The following is a 23,841-nucleotide window of genomic DNA, read 5'->3' as shown; positions in this document are numbered from 1 at the left end:
AAGGTATAGTGGTCTTGAAGAGCCAAACGACACCATCTTCTTGTGTTTAAGAATCAAATACAAAACCACCCTTTACTTTTCAATGTACAACCTCACCCATCCCAGGCCTATACTGAGCTGTCCTTCATGTAACATTCAGTGCCTCCTGCTGCCAACCACTGGAGCGTCTGCTACACGCGTGCCAGGCTGAGTGCTTTCCCACGGTGGTGTACACAGGAGGTTTTAGGCAAATGTTGGCTGAATGAATGGATAGGATTACCCAATTAACCACTGATATAATGCCAGGTTTTAAAGAAGTAGAAAATGTGTTTTTTATTAAGGGCCACTGAATCATAGGGAAAAAACTCTGATTAAAAAATAGATTGAATACAACATGGGAAGTTAGTTTACTATTAGCTAAAGAAACATCTAAAATGTTCGGCTCAACCTTAACCCTTAGCAAATGGGCAACCAAACTCTTCAATAAACAGGTGATAAAAATAGACTTTAAGTCTATGTTAGGGTCCACTAATTAAGCAAGACAAGAAATCAGGAAAAGAAGACAAAGGAAAAGGCAAAGAGACAAGTACAATGGACCAAGATACAGAGGGAAAGATGTGCACGTAGAGACAATTGTAGTAACAACTACTATTTGCTAGGTGCCTACCAGTGCCCACCAGTTTAATTATTTTTATACCCACACACAGTTTCTATTTCTCACAACTACCCTTGTTCCCATTTTACAGATGAAGAAGTCGAGGAGAGCAGTCAGGTAAACAGCCTAAGATGACACTGCATGTAAGCAGCATACGTGCATATATGTACAAACACACTCAGACAGCAGAGCTCATTACTTATTTAACAAACATTAGAGTATGAATAGGGGCCACACACTAAACCTGACAAGCTCAGGGAGGCCCGCATGGCGGGCCTTACAAACCCAGAGACCAAAGTAACCACACAGCGTGGTCTGCACGTAAAAATTCCTAACTAAAAGCGGGTTAGGGTGGGTAGTCACCCCCTGGGCCTGTAGCTTCCTCGATAAGATCCGTCATTACCTTTGAAATTGTCTATTGTCTTGGCGCATCTAAGATAACATACCTTTGAAATGTCAGAGTTAATTTTCTTTTCCAGACCCCTCAAAGGCACAACCGCCAGCACCAGAGCACGAGACCACGTTGTTGTCTTGTTGCCCACGTACCCTCTCTATGTGCTGTAAAGGTTAACTGTCCTGTACCCACCAATGTATGAGAAGTATGTGTCTCCCCGTTTTACTTTTTTATCTAATCTCAGAGATTTTGCCACTTTGCGTTCTCCCATCTCTTATCTACCACCAATGAATTTCATGTGACCTCCCTTTGTCACATTGTATGTGACAATTTCATGTGTCTCTTCCTTTGATTCTAATGTATAAAATAAGCTGCAAAACTGCCATTCTCCAGGGCATTTGCTCAGCCGTTGAGATTGTGCTTATTGGCAACTGTTGCCAGTTTGGCTCAAATAAACTCTTATAAGACTTTTTCTCAGGCTGGACATTCTTTCGCTAACAAGAGAAACTAGGAATGCTAGGTACTAGATGAATCGTGCCACCCTTTGCTCAAGGAGAGCGAGAGCGAGAGCAACATGTGGGCACAGAGAGAAGCATGGCCGTGGAGCAATATCCTTTGCTGTGAACTTCAGGACACGGTAGCCCCAGAGTTTCAAAGACATGCATTTCAGTAACCACAACTATGGATCGGGGCTTCACCTCCAGCACTTCTACCACAGCCTGGACGACCTGTAATTGAGGCCATTCTGGCCCAGTGCTGTCAACTCTCCAGTCCTGATTTTCAGAGGGAAGGAAGGAAAGGGATTGCAGCCTGGGCTGCCTGCCTGCCACCAACGAAGGAGACTGCTCTGTGACCCCATTCATATCAGTCCCATTGTCATGTAGAGAAAATATCACTCTGCTTCCTATTCTGGGTCTATGACGCTGACCCGGGGAGTTCGGGATGAGAAAAGGGAGCATTGTTGGCAGATACACGATTTCCTTTTTGTTCCAGTCTGACCTTACAGGGACGTCCTGCCAGTGTACTATTTAGTCTTTGTCCACAGCTCCATTCATGTTCTGGCCCCTTGACCCGAGCTGCAGACACTCCATTCTTAGCTCCTCATTCCTTCCTTTGTCCTGATACCCTTGTTGTCTTCCTGAATCAAGCACATTCTCTCATTTTTCTGTCCCTTTCATTCCCCAGTGCAGAGGGCTCAGTGGAGATGGCCCCGGGCTTCCCGGAGGAAGGGGTTCCCCAGTGTGTTGGGGAGACCTGGTATCTCTTTGGACTTCTTATGGTGGAAGGTTCAAGGAGCCACGTACTTCACCTGAGGTGGGCCCTCTTCATGCCCGCAGGTCCAGGGACAAGCAAGGCCCTGCCCTGGGCCATTTGTCCTTTTTGACTCTGCTTAGTGCTCTCTCTGAGGCCCCTTCTGCGTTCTGCTGCATTCAGCCTGGTAGGGGTGGTCTCTCTGTGGGAATCGGCCACCAAACTGTCTGAGCACCAGCACATCTCAGGGCAGGAGCAGCAAGTGGGGCAAAGCCAGTCCTTTTCCTGGCCAGTTTGGTTCCATTTCCTCCTAGTCCTGTTGGCCCTGGGCCTGACCACCAATCTCTTCCCTGTCAGACACAACACGATGGCCATCGGCATCGCAGTGGACATTCTGGGCTGCACAGGCACTTTGGAGGACCGAGCAGCCACCCTCAATAGGATCATCCAGGTGGCAGTGGAACTGAAAGATGCCATGGGGGACCTCTATTCATTCTCGGCCATCATGAAAGCCCTGGAAATGCCGCAGGTACGTTTCCACTTGCTTTGTGCAGCCCTGTGGGCCTGTGTGCACTTCCTGTTCTGCACAGTGGTCTGCAAGTCCGTGCTTAGCAAATCACAGGGTTACTCGGTCTCGAAAGGTAAACTGAATCTTAATGAAATCTACTTTGATGAGGGGGCAACCACGATTAGTGTCCTAAGTATCTTGGCTCTGTTTTTAAAAATAGTGGAAAATTCCTGATAGCCCACACTTTCTCTTTGATGTACAATAAGAAGAGTCATTCTCAAGAACAGTGTTCCCGACGAACCAGTTAGGATGCTGTGTATGTTGTATGCAAGACTGCTTCCCCCTGAGTCACCGGCACGCAGGCGGTTTGGGGTAATGCCTGGGAAACCGAGCCACTGGGGAGCCTATATCTGAGAATCCCTAGAGTGGTTTATCTCAAAGAATGTTCCTCAGGGCACCTAAAACAAGCTCTCCTATTAAAAAATTCAGATTCCTGGACCATCTGCCATATACCCCCCAAATTAGAATTTCTGAAATCGGGCACCTTGAATATATCTGCTTTGACAGGCTGTTTTTAGGATGAGCGTCAAAACTGAAAACGTGTATTTGAAGTCAGATGGACCTCATAGTGGAAAGTGGTCCCGTTGTCTTGATTGCATGGGTTCAGCTTTCCCATTTCTGTTCTGCCGAGCCATAGGTGCTTGGAGGACTTTCATTTACAATCCTCGCGTGCCCAGTCTGCCACCGGTAACACCAAAACCGCTCATCACTTAGCTCGGCTGTTTCATAGCCAGATTGTCTCGGAAATCCGGTGGTGCTCCCTGAAAATCCAACGTTGCCACTGGGGAAGACGGCTACAGTCACATGTCCAGCAAGCCAGGGCATGTTAGCAACATAATTTCCTTGCATTAAAGCAAGGTCCCCTTAAAAACATGCAGCTGAACAACTTAGTTCTTTCACCCGGAAAATTTGGGGGGTCAATTCCAATTCTGATATAACATCCTAAGAGTTTTCAAAATTCTTTAGATGCACTGGAATTTAGTATGGTAGATATTTGAAATAAGCAAATTCAGCCATGTTTTCATGATATGCTGACTTGTATAATGTCAGGGGTTATAATTTTTCATTCAGGTGTTTTTTATTTGCATCAGATTTATTTCTGATCTAAAACTACCTATAATTTTGAAGGCTGAAGCAACAAGTGAAGCTGTGTGCACAGCCCTCCAGCCCAGAGCTTCCTCTGAGAGTAGCAAAGGGGATGTTTTATATTAGGTGGTTGCCGTCCATGACGTCACACTTGGCGGTTAGGGACTCTGGCGGTTAACATGCCTTTGTAGGCGCTCCCTCCCCTCCAGCATCATCAGACTCTTACCTTCTGGAGCATCTCTGCAATGAGGGACATAGTTCTAAGGGTATTCAGAGCCCTGGGTGAGGCAGGGCACTGCTGGGGGAGGGAAGCGGCAGAGCCAGGGAAAAGCCCAGGGGAGTCATGTCCTTTTTGTGTGTCACCATCCAAACCTGCTTCTATACTACAGCCACACGTGCTTCTCAGCTTCTCATAGGAAGAGAGAGCACCCAGGAGATGGGCCTAGCCAGAGGCCAGGGCTTCTTTCAGAAAGGCGGATGCTTCAGGGAGGGGAAGAGCAGAAGGGGAATGTGAGAAGGGCGGGCAGCACGGTGGGTGGCCAGAGGAAGACCTGCCCACATCCTTTCCTTACCAGCAAATCAGCGGCTGCTGACCCGTCTCACCTTTCACTTGGAATACACAGGGAGCTCTCAGAGACCAATGAAATGAATCTCAGGTCTGCCATTTACCAGCTGTGAAACCTTGAGCAAGTTACCTAATCGCTCCTGTTTTTTGATCTGTAAAGTGAGGCCAAAGTACTGGCTTTTTGGGGGCATTGTGAGGCTCAAATGAAATTTCTCAAATACCTGACTCAGAGTTGGCTCTCATTCCCTAAACGTTAGTGCCCTTCCTCCCGTCCTGGTTTCACGCAGAAAACTTCAGACCCGTTGGCTTGCTGATCTGATGGTGTGAGTGGGGGACCATTTGTCTTAGGGCAGTAAGAGTCAGTGTTGGTGTTGACTAAATTATTCCGAAAGAAGCGTAAAGGAGTGAGTGGTGGCATCGTATGGCCGAGGCAATACGCTGTCTCAGACATTACTACTTATGAGGAACCTTAAAATGCGGTACCTTATTGCTACATCCTCTCATCAATATGACCTCTGGGGAGGCCGCTGGCAACTCCTCTCAAAATTTAAAATACATGTACTCTTTTAATAGTTCCACTTCCGGAAATTTGTCCTCCAAATATTTTCACACATGTACACGTTTGCAAAATCTTTACGAGGTAATTTTGTTACAGAAAAATATGTTTAACCCTCTTATCTGTAGGAGACTGGTTAAACTACGGTTTATCCATAAACTGGAACATGATACAGAAGTTTAACAAAATAAGGCTGTTCTGTGTTATTTTATGTTACTTATATGGAATGATTTCCATGCAAAGAACAGAAAAATATGTGTAGTATGACATGAACTTATTTATTTTTAAGGAGAGTTGTGTGTGCGTGTATCTGTACACACACACACACACACACACACACACACAAAGTAACTGATGAGGAGTTGTTCCTGGGATGGGCCATTACAGCACTGCAGAATAAAGTGGGGGTGGGGGCTTAACTTTTCACTGTACACTCCTTTCAACTGCTTTCACTTTTTTTTTTACCATGTGCATTTATCATCTATTCCAAAACATAAGCAAAAAGGTAATTTTAAAAAGAGCCTTTTCCAAAACGATAACAACTTTCTTTCTTCAGATTACAAGGTTAGAAAAAACGTGGACTGCCCTGAGGCACCAGTACACCCAAACTGCCATCCTCTACGAAAAACAGCTGAAGCCATTCAGCAAAATCCTGCACGAAGGCCGAGGTGAGTGCAGGCTCAGTGAAGCTGGCCTGGGGCTGCCCTGCTGGTGTCTGTAAGGCCAATAGATTGTATCTGTTCTGGTTTGATCAAAGCATGTATGTAGCACGGCATATTATGAGGCCCTGAGTTATCTGCAGGATGGTTGACCGGTAAATGAAGGTTTTTATCAGAGGACAGCATTCCTTGTAGGAGGTCTGAAGTTGCTAAAAAAGCAGACACAGGCTACCAGTCACCTCATTCTGTGCTTAGCCTTTCAAAAATATGCAACCAAGTAATATTAATTATAGTCACCATGCTGTATGTTACATCCCATAATTTATCCATTTTATAACTGGAAATTTGTACCTTTTGATCCCTTTCACCCACCCCCCACCTCAGGCAACCACCAATGTGTTCTCTGTACGTATGAGCTCAGGAGTTTTTGTTTTTCTGGATTCCACATATAAGAGAGCATATGTGACTGACTTATCTCACTTAGCATAATGCCCTCATCTGTTGTGGTTCCATACACATTTTAGGATTGTTGGTTTTTAAAGGTAGATGTTTTGGAGGCTTGTCTGTCAGACACAGGTCTTCGAAGTTGAGGTGCCCAATGTGGGTTTCAAACTCTCTGTTCCTCAGGAAGAAGCTCCGGGTTTTGAGTTCCCTCCAGACTGTGGGTCGTTGCACCAGGCTTGGGGTTTATGGGGAGACTGTGTGCCAGCCTCTCATACCCACTTCAGTGGGCCTTCTCTCATTGGCCCAATGCATAGGAGCTGCTCAGACAGCTTTGTTTTTCTCAGCGGAAGTTGTTCCATATTTAACTGCAGATGCAGTGCCCGTGGGAGGAGCTGAGCCTGGGCCCCTCCTGCATTGCCCATCTTGAGCTGGGACTCTCTATGCTTAACTTTGAAAACTAAGATGATATAGAAAACTTTACCCCTTGTTTTGCAGAGTCCACGTGTGTCCCCCCAAACAATATATCTGTGCCACTGCTGATGCCTCTTGTAACCTTAATGGAACGCCAGGCTGTCACTTATGAAGGAACTGACATGTGGGAAAAAAATGAAGAAAGTTGTGAGATTGTGATGAATCACTTGGCAACAGCCCGACTCATGGCACAGGCTGCAGACAGTTACCGGATGAATGCCGAGAGGATCCTGGAAGGTGAGAGCTGTTTTTTATTTGCTGCTGTCTGTTCTGCGTAGTAGTTGGAATAAAGGACTAGAAGAGCATGGATGTTCTCAATTAGACAAAGACCAAGCAGGAAACATTAAGGCCTGGGAATTCCATTTCCTATATGATTGATCATAACTTCCTCTTAATTCCTAAATGACTTAAGGATCCTGTTTCTCCCTTCTTTGTAGGTATTCTGTGGTGTCATTGGTACAGAATAAACAGAGAGAAAGGGTCAAGAATTGGTCAGCTTGCCTACCATTAGTACCTTTAATAATTTCTATTAGAAAACGTGATGGGCCAACATGAGGAGTTGTTCTATGTGACTTCATTGATCGGCATTCCTGTTTTTTCCCAGTCACACTGGGACGTGAGCTCCCCTGCTCTGAGTATCCGAGGGTCTAACACAAGGAAAGGCACTGAAACAACTTGGGGAAAAGACCAAACCACAAGTATTTTGATTTAGACGAGTGTAAAGTGCGTCTTAAGGAAAGGCCAACGAGGCTGAAGAAGTAGGAAGACATACGTGGGAAGGCCTTCCACGGAGGCTGTGGCTGAGGAAGTACCAGCGAAGGGTTTTAAACATGGTCGGATTTATGTTTTAAACCTGGCATCTGCACGGAGGGAGGGTGGAGGGCTGACAGCTTGTAGGCAGAAAGGCCATTCAGGAAGCGAGGGCAAGAATGGGGCCTTGAGCAAGGCAGTTACCAGGGATGACTATTTTTAATTCCTCACTATGTAATTTTTAATATTCTTCAAGGGCCCAGTGTGATCCGCAAAGTTAAGAACTGTCTGGGGCAGGAGAGGCCAATTATGACATCCTAAAACAAAGCTGTTGTTTCAGAACCCGAATTTAGGACTAAAGAATTTGCACTGTCTGCTGTAGCTGTATAAGCATCACATACCTCTTTCATTTTATTTTCCTAAAAGTTCTCCAAGCTTAGCAGTGAAGAACTCAAACAATAAAAGCACATAATTCAATTTACCAGATATCAGAGTGTCTGCTTCTATAAAGCCAACAAATACATTACACTGGATGTTGCTTGAGCCTACAAGTATGTAATAGGATGGGTTTTGGAAAACACTGCTGTAAGCTGTTCTACAGCAAATCACTTTCAAGGTGTCTGATGGTGTCTCTCAGCTGATCCTGCCACAGGTTCATATAGCAAGTTCCCACCTGCTAGAAGTGACTGTGAACCCAGCAAGGGTAGAGTGTTGCTCACCATCACATCCCCAGCACCCAGCCCAGGGTAGGCACTCAAAGCATATTAACTGAATGAATGGAAATTGTCATCTGGTCACTGGTTGGTTATCTGTCAAAGATATTCTGGCATCACATGGAAGGATGGACTAAAAGCCTTCTATGATCCTCTCCACCACCAAGATCCTATGATCTAGAAGGTGGAAATATATTTCATGACAGAGCAGGCTACTCCAGCGATAATCAAGGATGAGAACCACATGCGTCTATGACCCTTCGGCCAAAGGTTCCTGCTCTAATCGAGTTGACTGAGCACCTTGGCCTTAAGTAGAGCAGATGTTCTCTCTTATAGAAGAGAGGATTGAGAAACAGGCCCACACATATGGCTATCCATTGACTTTTGACAAACTGTCACGGTAATCCATTGGTTAAAGTACAGTCTTTCAGCAAATGGTGCTGGAACTACTGAGTATTATATGCAAAAAAATCCTTGATCTTTACTTTGTACCATACACAATAATTAATCCAAAATGGATCACAAAGCCATAATATAAGAGTAAATAAAAGTAAGTATAAAACTCCTATAAGAAAACATAGATGTTTGTTGTGCCCGTGGATTAGGCAAAGATTTCTTAGGACAAAACCTTGAACCGTAACAGAAAACACTGATAAATCAAAATTAAACATTTTGCTCTTCAAGTCACCGTTAAGAAAGTGAAAAGGCAAGCCAAAGACTAGAACATGTTTGGCAAACATATATCTGATGAAGAACTTATATCTAGAATGCATAAAGAATTCTTAGAACTCAGTGAGAAGACAAACAAGATTTGAACAGACAAGTGATCTGAATGGACACCACACCAATGAAGATATAGGAATGACAAGTAACTACATGGGAAGACGTTCAAAACATTAGTCATTAGGGAAATGGAAATGTAAGCCACAGTGAGACACCCCACACACTACCTAGAATGACAACACTGAGGCGGCAGCATGTGGAGAAAATCTTCGTATGTTGCTGATGAGAATACAAAATGGTAGAGCCGTTTTAGAAAGAGTTTGACAGGTTCTTTAAAAGTAAACATATATTTATGACATGTCCCAGTAATTCCACTCCTAGAGAAATGAAAACACATGTCCACACGAAACTTATACACAAATGTCCACATTATTCATAACAGCCAGAAACCAGAAACAATCAGTTGGTGCCCACCAGTTGGTGAATAAACAACATGTGGTATGGCTGTATAACTGAATACTACTCAGCAATAAAAAGGAATTAATTATTGATAACATGAAACCATATGGAATAAGCTGAAATACATCATACTAAGCCAGATGCAAAAAGTCCATATTATATCATTTTATTTATATCAAGTTTCTAGAAAAGGGAAAACAGTAGCAACAGAAAGCAGATTAGTGGTTGGCTGGGGTCTGGGGTAGGAGCAGGGATTGACTGCAAAGTGGAACTAGGGAGCTTTCTAGGGGATAGAAGTGTAGCTATAAATTTACTATTATAAACCAAACTAAAATGGGTGAATCATGGCATGTCAATCATCCATCAATAAAGGTGTTAAAAAAACACAAGGTACTTTGAATACCCCTTACAGCACTACGACCCAGAGTGGCGTGTGCACACTAAGTTTATTCTATCATGTTTTAGTGAACTTGTTTGTGATTCCTTCTCTGGAGGTGCTCAGGTCCTTGAGTGTGGGCCTCTGCCCTCCCTCCCTTATAGAGAGCAGGTCCTACACTTTTGCTTCGGGTCATTGTTTAAAGTCCTGAGAGATGTTCATTTTGATCTTACTTGAAACAAGCAAGTTTTCAGTCTATTTTCAACACTATATTTTAGGCAGAACTGCAATAACTTTTTTGTTTCGTTTTATTTATATTAGGTTTTCAACCAGATGAAGAAATGAGTGAAATCTTCAAGACTGAATTTCAAATGCGATTGCTTTGGGGCAGCAAAGGTGCACAAGTCAATCAGACAGAGAGATACGAGAAATTCAACCAGATTTTAACTGCCCTGTCACGTAAACTGGAACCTCCTCCTGTAAAGCAGGCAGAGCTTTGATAAATCTCCAGAAAACTTAGGATGTTATTTCAAAGTTCCCCAATTTCTTCTTTGGGAAAGCTTATTTGATAAAGTAATAATGTGCAAACCTGACAATATACAAGGTTTTAGTATCCACAGGATATTAAACATGTAAATTGTACCGAGCACACTTATTTATGAATTGTTTAAAATTACTACTGATTTTTAAATGAATGATAATTTATTATTAAGGTAACTATTGCTAATGTTGATCAGCAAATTTAAGAGAAGACCTAGCTATGCTGACTGGTTGCTTTCTATTACTGAGGTATTTGACCATTTTAGTTTTAATTCCATGTCAGAAATTGTAAATAGAAAAGTGTAAAAGCATGAAACATTTCAAAAGGTATCAGTTGTATGATATTCTTCAACTAAATATTAAAAATGTAAATAGTCATATGAAAATATATCTTTTTGTGAAACAACTGTATCCAGTCTCTTTAATATTAAACCATCATAGGATAACAATTATACTTCTTACCATCCTGGGGCACCCTCTCCCCTAGTCTTGATGCAATCCCAATCGCAACCCAAGGGGATCTTTCAAGCTAACTTGGTAAACTTTTCCTAAATCTTACATAGCTAGGAATAGTCAAGATCAGCCTAGGAAAGTAAGATGGGGAGAGGGGGGATCTTATCTCCCAAATATAGAAGTTCATTATTAAACTATGGTAATTAAGAAACTGTCATTAGAAGTTTGATATATGACAGGAGTAACATTGCCAATCAATAGGGGAAAGGATGACCTTTTAAATAATTCTCAAACAACTGGTTAAGCAAATGAAAGGGGGAGAAATGGTTCCTTACCTCATCATACACCAAAATCTAGATGAATTAAGACCCTGCTTGTGAAAGGCAAAAGTATAACACTTTCAGAAAAAAATACAGAATATCGTTTTTACTTTGAATCAAGGAAGAATTTCTTAAACTAGACAGAAAAAGCATTAAATATGAAAGATTGATCAATCTCCATGAAAATGAACTTATATTCATTAAACCATTATCATAAATTGAAAGAACTGACCGATGACATTAACAACGCATAAAGCTGACAAGAGATGAGTATGGTAGGCAAGGCAGCCTCCAAGATGGGCCCCGAAGTTCCCTGCCACCTGGTGTTCACACCCTGTGTTCTCCCACATCGTACCAAGGAAGGTCTGCATCACCAAGTGCATAGAGCAGCAGTAATGGCATGTCACGTCTGAGATGAGGTTATAAAAAGACGATAGCTTCCGTCTTAGTTTTTACTCTCTTGGATCACTCACTGGAGGAAGCAAGATGCCACGTCATGAGCACCCCCATGAAGACGTACACATGGCAAGAAAGGCCTGCCCACAATCCATGAATCATCTTGCAAGGGACTCTCCAGCCCCAGTAGAGCCTTGAGATGATTGCAATCTTGGCCAACATCTTGACTACAACCTCCTGAGAAACTCTGAGCCGGCTATGTTACATTGCAAGAGATAAGGAATGCAATTAGCATCCTCAGTTCATAAAGAACGCTCATGAATGAATATGGCAAGACAACCAACCAAAGAAAAAAATGGGCAAAAGCTATAAAGAGGCTTTTCAAAGAAGAGGAAACAAAAATGGTACATGTGAAAAGATGTTCAACTTCATTAATAATCAGGGAAAAGCAACTTAAGACCACAGTGAAATGCTGTTTTACATCCATTGAATGGACAAAACCTGAAAAGTCTGACTCCTAAGTGTTGGCCAAGATACGGAGCATAAGAAACCCTCATCCACAACTCTTAGGTGTGTAAAAATGTTACAATCACTTGGAGGGGAAAATGTGATACTACCTTTTTAAACTGAAGATAAATATAACCCACAACCTAGCAATTCCACTCCTAGGTACAGATCTTAGAGAAATGCTTGTGTCTGTAAACATGCATGTGGGTGAGCACTGTTTATAAAGCTGAGGCTTGAACAACACGGGGTTAGGAGACCAAGCTCCCCCCCCCACACACAGTCAAAAACTTGAGTATAACTTTTGACTCCCCATAAACTTAACTACTAACCTACTGTTGACCGGAAGCCTTACCAGTAACATAAAGAGTCAATTAACACATATTTTGTACGTTCTGTGTATTATATACTGTACTATTATAATAAAATAAGCTAGAGAAGAAAATGTTATTATGAAAATCATAAAATACATTTACAGTACTGTACTGTATCGGTAACTGTTAAGTTTACATCATCTGTTTACAAGATGAATCATCTGTCAGTGCCACCCAACAGTCTTATATGATACAAAACACTGTAGATGTGATACGTATTACTAATTCTAGACCTGAAAAATAAAAACAATGTGAAAAAGAAATTCATATTTATTTAGATATAATGATCCATGGCATTGATAAAGCAGCAGCAATATGCTTGCTTTATGGTAGCCTAGTGTAATCAATATTATTGTGTCACGGTAAACTAGCCTATACACTAATGAATAAATCATTATAAAATTTTTATAGTATATAGTATTACAGTCAATTCATAATATGGTACTGGAAACATTACTTTTTAAAAAACCACTTACCTGTGATGATAGGCTGATATACAGTATCTCCAATTACAAGTCACACTGTACTGTAATTCTTTACAAGCAAACTCATAAAACAGTAAGAAATCTAACACATTATTAACTCTATTCAATATCACTCACCTTATGCTTATGCGAAGATGGGCTTTCTACTTCCATACGCATATTGCACATGACGTTCTACACGATGAATACTTAGGTGATGACACAAAAATGTTTTCATACAGTTCTTGCTGTACATATTAGATTTTCACACAAAGACACATACACAACATTGATTAACTGTACAGCATGATGATTATTGAGTTCATTAAGTGAAACTGGATCATCAAGGTTCATCCTCATTGTCTTCACACTGAGTAGGCTGAGGAGGAAGAGGGGTTGGTCTTGCTGTCCCAGGGACGCAGAGCAAGAGATGGAGGAGGTGGCGGGGGAGGTGAGAGACTGGCACACTTGATGTGACTTTATGGAAATACATCGTAATTTCTGATTTTTTTGCTTTCTCATTTCTCTCAAAATGTTTCTATATGGTACCAATCCCTTTTCTACCATTTACTTTAGTTTCAGTGGCCTTATCTTTGAAGGGTCCATGTTGTAAAAGAAGTCAAAAGTAGTCTTGGATACTTGGAACCCTTCTGCCAGATTGTCTAATGTCAATTTGTTTTCTGGCACTGCTTCTTCTCCGTCTTCTTCATCGTCTGCCACTGACTGGATGAGAAGCACTCATCTCCATCAAGTCGTCTTCTGTTCGTTCCTGTGATGTGGTGTCCATTAGCCCTTGACTTTCAAGATCTTTATTCTGAAACCCTTCACACATACCACTCTTTTTTTTTAGCTATATCCACAATCTCTTTCATGATTTCCTTAATTGGTGTCGTAAATCCTGTTAAGTCATGCACAACATCTGGACAGCTTTATCTAGCAGGGATTTATTGTTTGGGGCTTGATGACTTTCACAGCTTTTCCTGTAACACTGGCGGCATCTTCAATGGTGTAATCCCTCCAGACTTTCATGATGTCGTATCAGGGTTCTCTTCCATAGTGTTGACAATCTTTTCCATAGAGTACCATGTATGACGAACCTGAAAGGTCCTTATGACTTCCTGATCTAGAGGCTAAATAGAGACATTGTGCTTGAGGGAAAGTAGACCACTTTGACACGTTCTGTGTGGAACTCATGGAGTTAAGTGGCCAGGAGCACTGTCCAATATCAAAAGAACTTTCCAAGGCCGTCCCTTACTTGGGCGGTACTTCCTGACTTCAGGGACAAAGCATTGATGGAACCAATCCATTAGGGTTCTCGTTGTCCAGGCCTTGTACAACCAAAAGACCGTCTCCTGGTGTTTATCTTTCCCCTTCAAGGCTCCGGGTTTACCAGCTTTAGAGATAAGGGCAGTCTTGATCACAAACCCAGCTGCATTTGCACAAAAAGGTAGTTAGCCTAACCCTTCCTGCCCTTAAATCCTGGTGCTTGCTTCTCTTACTTACTAATAAATGTCTTTGTGGCTTTCCTCTCCTCCCGACTCCCCTCCACACACACCTCACACACACTTTCATCTGCATTAAAAACCTGTTCAAACAACTATCCTTTCTCCTTAATGATTTTTCTTAAAGGCGTCGAAGAACTCTGCTGCCTCTTTGTCAACAAATGTTGCTTCTCCTATTATCTTGACATTTTTAAAGGCAAACCTCTTTCTAAAGTGATCAAACCATCCTTTGCTGGCATTACATTCTTCAGCCTTAGATCCATCACTTTCCTTTTGCCTCGTCATAACATGACCACTTTTCTCAACTCATATTAGTGTCTATTGATATGCATAGCAATCTTGTACCCACATAAAGCTGCATTTTTCAATACCAGATAAAAAGGTATTTCGTAAACAGTACAAGGTTATCATGCCTGCTGGTGTAGCTCCAGCAATGGCTTCACGAATTTCCTTTGCTTGACAATGGTCCTCACGCTGGACTCATTTACCTTGATATGGCAGGTAACCATAGCTGCAGACCTCAATCTATAGTACGTATTAAGCAATTCAACTTTTTCTTGTAATGTCATGACTTTTCCCTGCTTTTTGGGAGCACTTCCGGTATCATTAGTGGCACTCAGTATGGGTCCCCTGGTGTTATCCATGGTTTATGTTATTGCACTAAACAAAATTAAAAAATACACAAGAACTGTGAGATCACTTATAACTGAGAAACGAAATTTCCTGGGGAGTCGAACTGCTCATGTGGAGACCATTAGCGTCACATGGTGTTTTAAGCAGATGCAACAATTGAGCTCATCGCAAAAGCAACAGGAGGTGGCTACGACATTATTACAGTAGTACAGTATTACTACAGTTAATTTTCTGCAGTCATGATTTAATACTGCATTTTTACATTTCTCTCAACTATGAATGGTGGCACAGTCTGTATTTGCATGCGTAAGTTGTGATAAATCTTAACTTTTTATAATAAATCTGTGTATATTTTATGGTAGTAAATGATAAATATAGACTAGTAACTTCATATAGTTTATGCATTCATGACTTACCTTTTTCTTAATTTTTAAAAATATTCTTAGGCTATGCAATTTATCTGAAGTTTTCTTTTTCACATTGCAGCTTATCTCCAAAAAAATTTCCAATAGTTATTGAAAAAAAATCCACTTGTAAGTGGACCCAGGCAGTTCAAGTCCATGTTGTTCAAGGGTCAACTGTACTAGCAAAATTCAGGAAATCGCCCAAATGTCCATCAACAGGAGGATGGGTAAACTGTATATATTTATATAATGGAACACTATACATAGTAAAATGAACTATGCATTAACATGGATAAATCTTAAAACAATGTTGAGTGAAAAAACAAGTCTCAGAAGATACCATGCAATATTCAAATTATTTATCCAGTGGAATGTTAGTAAGTTAATATATAAATCAGACGAATAAATTAGTAGGTAAATCAATGTGCAAATCAAGTAAATAATCCCTTTTACATAAACTACATAATAAAACCATTTATCAAGTGATGAAAGTAGCACAAGTAATTCATCAATCACTAATAATTTCCAAATCATTTGTTTAAAGAGTTGGCTTGGCATAGTTTTTTGTTTGACATGGCTGTCACCAGGTAAATGACGCCCCATGATTTGACATAGGGCTGCAAAACCTTCCAATGACTTCCCCTTTCGATTGAGTCATTAATTTACTAACGTGCTATCTGGCACCGAGACACGCAGCTGATCCACAACTCACCTCACTGAGCAGCATAGTACCATCTGGGTGCCGGCTCTGTGCCAGGAGCCAGTGGTAGGAGCTCTCAGCTAGCATGGAGAAAAGGGGTGTGTGGGGGGGAGCAAGCTGGGTGTTTGGATGATCAGGGTTGCCAGAGCTGGGAGCTTGTGTTTTCTGTCTCGTTCCACATCCAGGACTGTGTCCCCCCACATTGGCCAACCAGGAAACAATTAAGGACCAGTCGGATTCTAGTTATGATGCAGGACAAAGACAGAAGGGGAAAGTGGGAAGAATAAAAACAAACGGGGCAAGTCTGCCAAAGGCTTCCGCTGGCCCTAAGACCAAGTAGCTTGGTCTGTCCAGGCAAGTGAGGGGAAAGGCGGACTTGTAGAGGTGAAGAGGACAAATGTGGAGACCAGCCAAGGGAAGAGGGGGGAGAACAAGGCAGGAGTTGTGCCATCACTTGCTCAAGAGCACACACTTCTGGGTATTAAACCAAGTCCTAGGAGAGCCCCTCCCCTCACACCTCTTCAGTGCACAAGACAAGCCACCCTCCACCACAAAATTAGTTGCAAAATAAAACTTTAAAAAACCAGGGCCATTACTGCACCATGAGGGACTATGGCCTCAAACACCGGTATCTACCCACACTCCCTTCCAGTTGCCCAGCTGCTACGAGCTTAGATGTGCCTCCTACTCTTGAGCAGGATGAGACATTTGTTTGAAGGATGAACAAAGGGAGTCTTCCTCAGCTTGGCTGCCCATGTCCCTCTCTCACTCAAGAACTTATGAAACCAGAGGAGATTCCCCAACACCTGAAAAAATAGTGAACCTTCAACTCTGTCCCTAGTGCTCAAACAAGAAGTGCATCACAGGGCGTCATGTGTGGTTTCTTAGAGAAATCATACGGACTGGTACGTATATGATTAACCAGTTTTACAATTTTTCAGAATTACTGTTTGACAACCAGTATGGAAATATTTTAGTATTTAGCATTAACTATGGCTGTATCAGTGAGAACTGACTGCATATCAGCCCTGCTTCTACAGAGTATATAACAATATCTTTACAGAGCTCAAAAACATGAGAAGTTAATCAGGTTTAGGAAAAAATACCCATCATGGTAAAACTAAGGAAAGCAACAAAGATTAAAATTCAGGATAATGGTTATTCTTGAAGAAGAGGGAGATTACAATTTTCTATTTTTAAGGTAAGTGATAGATTTATGTTTATTTTATCCTGGTTCTTAATACACATATAATTTCCACAGTACGTTCTCGGGGCTGACATTCTGGGTTTACTGAATTGGCTTGTTGCAAGCTCCCATTCTCTACAACAACGCTAACATCTTCCTCATAAAAATGAGTAAATCTTGTCAAATACTAAAATTGTGCTAAAATCAAGACAATTGTGTCTGTAGAGTTCCCCATTTGCACCTAAAGAAAGGAATGAGGCTAATTTGATGTGACTAAAATTCTTCGGGCCTAAGTCAGTTGCCCATCACATTTACTCCTCAACGCCAACAAAATTACCCAGTACTTTTAAGAGTTGTTGAACTTCCCAGAATTTACTCTTGAAAATTTGTATTTCCCCCATCCCCCAACCTTTGGGCACCTCTTATATTTTTTATCGTTTCTTAGATTACTAACAGTGACTGTACACAATCCTGGTATATGAGCTCGTTGAAACAGGTTTGGTGTTTCTTTAGCATTTTTCACCTACACTAATACCTTCCTAGCAAAGAATTTCCATCCTTTTCAACAAGTCTGGAGATACTTTTCCTTTTGTTAATATCGTTACAGAGTTACCTTTCCCTATCAAGTAGGATTTGACTTCCCTAATCTTAGTTCAGTTAGTAAAAGCCCTTTTCATTGTTTGTTATTGTTGTTGTTGTTGACACTGTTTTCCTGATATTTTGTTTCGTGTGTGTCCCTACTTCTCAGCTTGGCATGGATCTCTAAATTTTCATCTCAACAATTACAATCCCTCATTGTTTTAGGAGCAACGCTGAGTTTTATTCCCTTTTGGGGTTTCTAAAAGTAGCTAGTAATAGCTTCCTCTCTGCCCTTTTAAAAAGCTGAATCTTCTGCAATGAGACTTCCTAAAATGACAGCTATGACACTAATTATGGCAAACATTCTCTTTCCATGCTTTGAAATGCCAGGAAGACAAGGATGCTTTTTCTGACTGATCAGAAATGCAAACAGAAGCACAGGAAATGCTGACCAGTGTGTGGCTCAGCGAGCCATGTGGTATAGGGACAGTTCTTAGGGCATGCAGAGGCTGAGACAGCGCAAAAGGAAAGGCTGTGCAACACAGTTACTGTGGAGCAAAGCCCAAAAAAATCCAAATTATTACACCCAACTGAAACTCACTCTAAATACTGAACTTTTTTTTTACTTTAGGAAAGCTTAAGGGAAGCTAAAACTAAAATAAAATTTCCAAAACTGCTTGTAAAAATGGTTGCCTGACACAGATGCTTCCACTTATGTAACTTGTCATCTACTTTGTGTTATCTGGAATTTAGCACCTTCAAGAACAAAATTTCCAGAGCCCGTGAATAAGTTATTTACCTGGCAAAAGAGACTTGGCAGATGTGATGAAATAAAAGCCCTAGAGGTGCAGAGATTACCTTGGAATCTCCTGGGAGCCTTAATGTGATCACAGGGCCCTTAAAAGTGGACGAGGGAGGCAGGAGGGTCAGAGAAAGGAATGTGACAATGGGAACAGGTGGGCGACAGGCAGCACGAGAAGGACTTGCCCCACCATTGCTGGCTTGGAGCTGGAGGAAGGAACCTAAACTGAAGGATGTGGGTGACCTGCAGATGCTGGAAAAGGGGAGGAAACGGACGCATCCCTGGAGCCTCCGGAAAACGCAGCCCTGCAGACAGCGTCACTTCAGCCCAGGGGACCTGTGTCAGACTTCCAAGTTATAGACCTGTGTGATCATACATGTGTGCTGCTCTGAGCATCAAGTTTGTGGGAATTTGTTACAGGAGCACCGGGAAATTAGAAAAATGGAAAGATGCAGGACAATATGCAATGCTAATTGTTTTTAAGAAAGTAGGTAGAATAAGAAAAAAAAAAAGAACAAAATCATTACATCTCTTTAGTTCACATAGCAATGAGATAACACACTATACACCTTAACTGACCATGAAAAGATTTTTTTATTCCATGAAAATATTCTCAACAGAGAACACTATCTTAAACAAAGCATTTACCATTAAGAAATCAACATGTGCACAAAAAGAGTAAAAATCACTGAAAAATTAAAGATTTCTTTTGGACAATTCACATGTTCAAAATTGAAGAATGATTTAAACTGTGGAAGTACAAATGTCTTCCCTATTATAATAACCCATATACAGGTTGCACTATTCCACGTGAAGGAACTTGCCTCCTACGGAAGCAAATCCTGCTTTTAGAAAAACAAACAGTAGCTTGAAAAGAACAGTTAGTCCTCACAAGACAACCTTAAACTTTGCCCTCTGTGGCTGCTAGCCAACAAAACACAAGCACTTCAGGCTTTGTACAGAAGACAAACACAGCCATATCACATTTCCTCCTCATGGCTAACCTTTAAAATACAAACTGCACTAGGATTCAAAACTACTTCATGTAGCCTGTCAGTATTGAATAATGTCACATTATATAAATAACCCTGTAACGAGATTCAAAATCTAAACTTTATAGCTTACTAGCCTCAAAAGTAATACACTATACGTCAGCTGCGTAACGGGGGCATACTTGATCTTATGAAGGCAGAAACTTTCACACAATTGTCATTTAGCTTTAGTATAACTGGCAGTACGATTCAAATAACACTGGGAAAAAATGATTAAAGCAGTCACACAGCTTCTAAAATATTGCTTAAAATCCAACAATACACAGACCATTTCACGTTCTCTTTCTTCCTTCAAAACAGTAAAGAACCAAATTAATGAAGCTTCTGTTCGTACAAACAGCCCCCCCCCGCCCCCACCCACCTCCCTATTAAAACACCACTAAGAAATTAGTTAAGATACAAGTCATTAACAGAACCACAAATGCGAGGCAGGACAACATGAGCAACAGGGCACTAACGACAATTATATTTACAACTATAAACATACAGAAATTCCCATTTTACAAGTAAAAGTGCACATAGATCATTACAAAGTTTCACTAAATTTTATCTGGTTCAAACAAAAGCATCACTTGGAAACAGACTATCATTGTAATAATAAAATGAGGACATGGTAACCCCAATTAAAAGATAATGGGGGGGGAGAGGTCCATAAAACTTCTCATAAAAACACTAAGTAAAATGGACTCGAACATGTCTTTAGTTTGATGCATAAATTAGAAGATGCACCATCAAACGTGGTAGAGCTCTAACAGCCACCTACCGAGGCTCCGCGGGCAGCTGCAGCAGCCCTGCCGAGTGAAAGGAGGTCGCACTGAGCTGACACCTAAAGCCCTTGTGGGACACTGCAGTGGTAGTGTTGGCAATCAACAGATTTAGGCACTCGAGTTTAAGGCAGCGTTTGAATGGAAGCAGCTGACTTCTGACAACAGTCCTTTGTCTTGAGGTGGTGAAGCATCTTCTATGTTTATTATGCCAGGATTTCAGTGCTGACTATAGATTCTTCCCAGACTGAGGTGCTGAAGATGGATCACGTTTCAAAGAGTTCTTTCAACTGGGCTGTAGGCTAGAGCAGAGATGTTTTCTTTTTCTTATCATAAATACTTCAGGTTCACAAACTACGTCTTCGTAATGCCACAACTGGAATGTGTTGCAGTGGGGAAGTTACAGCAGCATACACAAACACTAGGATGGAAACATTAGTGCTGGACATGTTTGACAAAGGGACTTGCACTACAAATGTAAAACAAAACAAAGCCTTTGACAAGAACAAGGAATTAGAAAGACATGCCTGAAAAATCTAGCCCGATCACTCTAGACATGCAACAGGATGTTACGCAAGCACAGAGGTGGCACAGGCAGACACTGACAAATGCCGAGGATTCTCACAGACGATGGGTCTAAAAGCCAATTAAAACAGAGCTGGGATGGAGACGGTCCTGGGGACAGCCAAATGGAAGACACACGTAATGACAGCTCTGCATTCTTTCTGATTTGGACATCAGTAAAATAAATGGAAAAAGTTAGCCATTGTTGGCTTTTTTCCCCTTCATGTAAATAACTGTGAAAAGGGAATTTAAGGACTGGTATTACAATGATTTTTTAAAACAATGTATGGAAATGCTAATGAAGTTAGTAAAAAATAATCATGTCTGCATGCACTCATGCAACTTGCTTCTCTCACTCTCTCTTTGAGCCTGACAACTCTAATACCCTCCCCCCAAAAGCAGCTGCATGTAACCTCCTTCAACATCTTGCCCATTTCCTCAGAAACCCTCTTCAGGAACCTGCAGTCCAGGAGGAAAAAGAAAAGAACAATTACTGAAGACCTTTGGTAAGCCCAAAAGGGGTGTTCAGTTTCAAGTGTCCATCCCAAATGTATCTACAATCATTCTATAGTTAGCTATTGAAAACACCAGAAAAATTTGGAACACGAGCAAAATTAAAAACCAATCTCGTAGCTGCTTCCTCACTTCACTTCCCCACACAACTGTATCTGCACAATCCTTGATCATACAGTGCTACCAGTAAATATTTCCTGAAATTAATTGGAAAAAACCAATCTATCCTAACTGATGATCCAGCTACAATGAGGAAATGCCCTAAGTGGTGGTTGGGAGATATCTTTCTCCAACCCAGTCAAAAGTTGTTTTTCTTTTCAAAGTATAATGTGCCAGTACATCTCCTTCATTCAAGATTTCCTTTCTATCTTAGTCTATTTAGAACCTATTTTCCTGTGTATAATCATTAAATGCTAAATAATCACTAAAGTGACATTTCCCAAGACATGTCTAAGATAAAAAATACAAGTATTAGATTAATTTAGAAGGAAGCTTATACATTACTGAAAATTACTGGTAAGCCTGAAAACATTTTCAGGTCTTAAAAGAAAGCCATTTTATTCACATGAAAGCTAGACCAGGTTGATTTATTTTGCAGGTCTCTTAATTCGCTTACTACTGAAATAGATTTTGTGCCAGATACTTATTTTCTTCTTTTAGGAAAACCAAAGTTAAGAACAGGGAGGAAATGAAAATGGTTATATTCCTTTTTATCCAATTAGCCAGCCGACTATTACATTTCTTCTTGGAAACTAGCTAAATTCAAACTCCTATACCACACCACTCTTTTGGGAGTCAGCTTTCAGAGCGGTTTTACTTATTTCAATTCACTACAGTCACTGTGTTTTCTGAAGCAGTGAGTGTGTGTGTGTGTGTGGGGGGGGGAGCGGTAGGGCTGGGGAGCTTTTATCTATGGATTCCTGCCTAATAGATCAAATTCTATGATTAATAAGGCAGAAAAACACAAATCCTTCACACAGACTCAAGCAGGACATAAAGCAAAAGGCATCAATTTAGCTTCACACCAATATCATTCACATGGTAAAGCATCAAGAAGAACAGATTCTCGCAGTAATATTCACATCGCCAAGATCAAGCCTATATTCAGCTCACATAGTGAACAATAAATCTTGGATGCTCTTTAAGTTTTCTTAGGTTTCCCCACCCGTTGAATGCTTCCATTTTCTGTTACCGTCCCTATGCCACACATGTCACAAGCTGCCTGGGTAGTTTAGATGTAAGTTACTGCACCTTTACTGTTTTTCTCTAGAGTTACATCTATGTATGATGTGGGAACGTAGCCTTCTTCACCGTTCTGTCTCCGAGCTCTTGTCCATCCATCACCTTTGTCCTCCTCAATAATGTATAGAACTTCACCTTCTTTCATTGCCAGCGTACCTTCATTATGTCCTAGATGAGTTTTCAAAGTACAAGCGTAATTTAAGCAGAGCAATAATTACAAACAAAAGTTACAAATGCAACACTCAAAATACCATGAAACCCTACTCGATTTCAACGTACCTAGACCTATGAGCCCACTGACTGTCATTAGCAACATCTCTATGATGCTTTGTAGCTTAACCAACATTTTCAGACACATTATCCCATTTGAGTTGCAATAACCCTGGCATTAATATCACCCTCAAGTAACAGATGAAGTATCTGAGCCACAGTGACATTTTATGATTTGAAAGGCTATTCTAACTCCTATTTTGCTACTCCAACTCCTTTCCCAAATTTGAGTGCTATCATCTAGAAAATTCATGAGCAATGGATCAGGACAATAGTAATAAAACAGTGAAAGGGTAGGAAAAAAAGAAGGAAAGAATGTTATTTGAAGAGAGAGCAGAGAGAAAAATACAGGTTCAACCCTGGTGATGGTAGAAGCAAAATGGTTATAGCACAAACTTCCTTCAAAACCTCATCAGCCTCAGGGCTCTCTTTCTTCCCAATCCTCAACCACTCCTAACCTGTTTAGCAGTAACAATTTTCACAAGTGAATCTTCATTTAACATATGCTAAATTCCTTCCCTACTCTCTACATTACATTATAGCAAGATCTTATTTAATATTATTTTCTTAGAATGGGAAATAACTAAAGACTTTACTCAATTTTAAAACCAGTACAACAGATGGGTGGGGAAGGGCCTTAAATCACGTACCATTTTACCACAACTTATTCGTAAAGGTGTTACTATGCTCCTGTGTGAGTTGAGGAAAAGGATTTTTCATAGCCCAAGAGAGGGAAGGGAAACTAAAAATCTGCAGAAGAGGGCCACAATAACTCCCTCCCCTCACAAGGTTTGCCATCCAACTATCACAGAGGAAAAGATGGCAGTCAGAAGCTATCACATTCTCTCCTTCCCTCACCTGAAAACGTGGCCTATAGACAGAGTCAGGATACGGTAACGGTACTCAGTTATGCCATTTGCCTGCTATCTA

General features: G+C 41.2%; 2 protein-coding genes across 10 annotated transcripts in view; one reads left to right on the top strand and one right to left on the bottom strand.

Annotated features, from left to right (window-relative positions):
* BCAR3 (BCAR3 adaptor protein, NSP family member) overlaps positions 1-10,596 on the top strand; it is a 184,827-nt gene extending 174,231 nt beyond the window's left edge. For all 5 annotated transcript variants that reach the window (XM_074335150.1, XM_019752639.2, XM_019752649.2 and 2 more), the window contains 4 exons: positions 2,637-2,808; positions 5,611-5,722; positions 6,653-6,865; positions 9,971-10,596. In XM_074335150.1, the coding sequence (XP_074191251.1) occupies positions 2,637-2,808; positions 5,611-5,722; positions 6,653-6,865; positions 9,971-10,149 (676 nt within the window). In that variant the 3' untranslated portion in view covers positions 10,150-10,596. The remainder of the gene's footprint in view (positions 1-2,636; positions 2,809-5,610; positions 5,723-6,652; positions 6,866-9,970) is intronic.
* An 8,485-nt stretch (positions 10,597-19,081) lies between these two features.
* Positions 19,082-23,841, bottom strand: part of FNBP1L (formin binding protein 1 like) — a 99,450-nt gene continuing 94,690 nt past the window's right edge. For 3 of the 5 annotated variants that reach the window (XM_019752671.2, XM_019752687.2, XM_074335149.1), the window contains one exon: positions 22,486-22,809. In XM_019752671.2, the coding sequence (XP_019608230.1) occupies positions 22,631-22,809 (179 nt within the window). In that variant the 3' untranslated portion in view covers positions 22,486-22,630. Of the gene's footprint in view, positions 21,346-22,485; positions 22,810-23,841 lie in introns of those variants that run through there. The other 2 variants (XM_019752695.2, XM_019752679.2) reach the window with 2 other exon arrangements.

The sequence above is a fragment of the Rhinolophus sinicus genome, linkage group LG06 (assembly GCF_036562045.2).
Source record: "Rhinolophus sinicus isolate RSC01 linkage group LG06, ASM3656204v1, whole genome shotgun sequence".
Taxonomy (NCBI): domain Eukaryota; kingdom Metazoa; phylum Chordata; class Mammalia; order Chiroptera; family Rhinolophidae; genus Rhinolophus; species Rhinolophus sinicus.
This window is presented reverse-complemented; position numbering and strand designations above follow the sequence as displayed.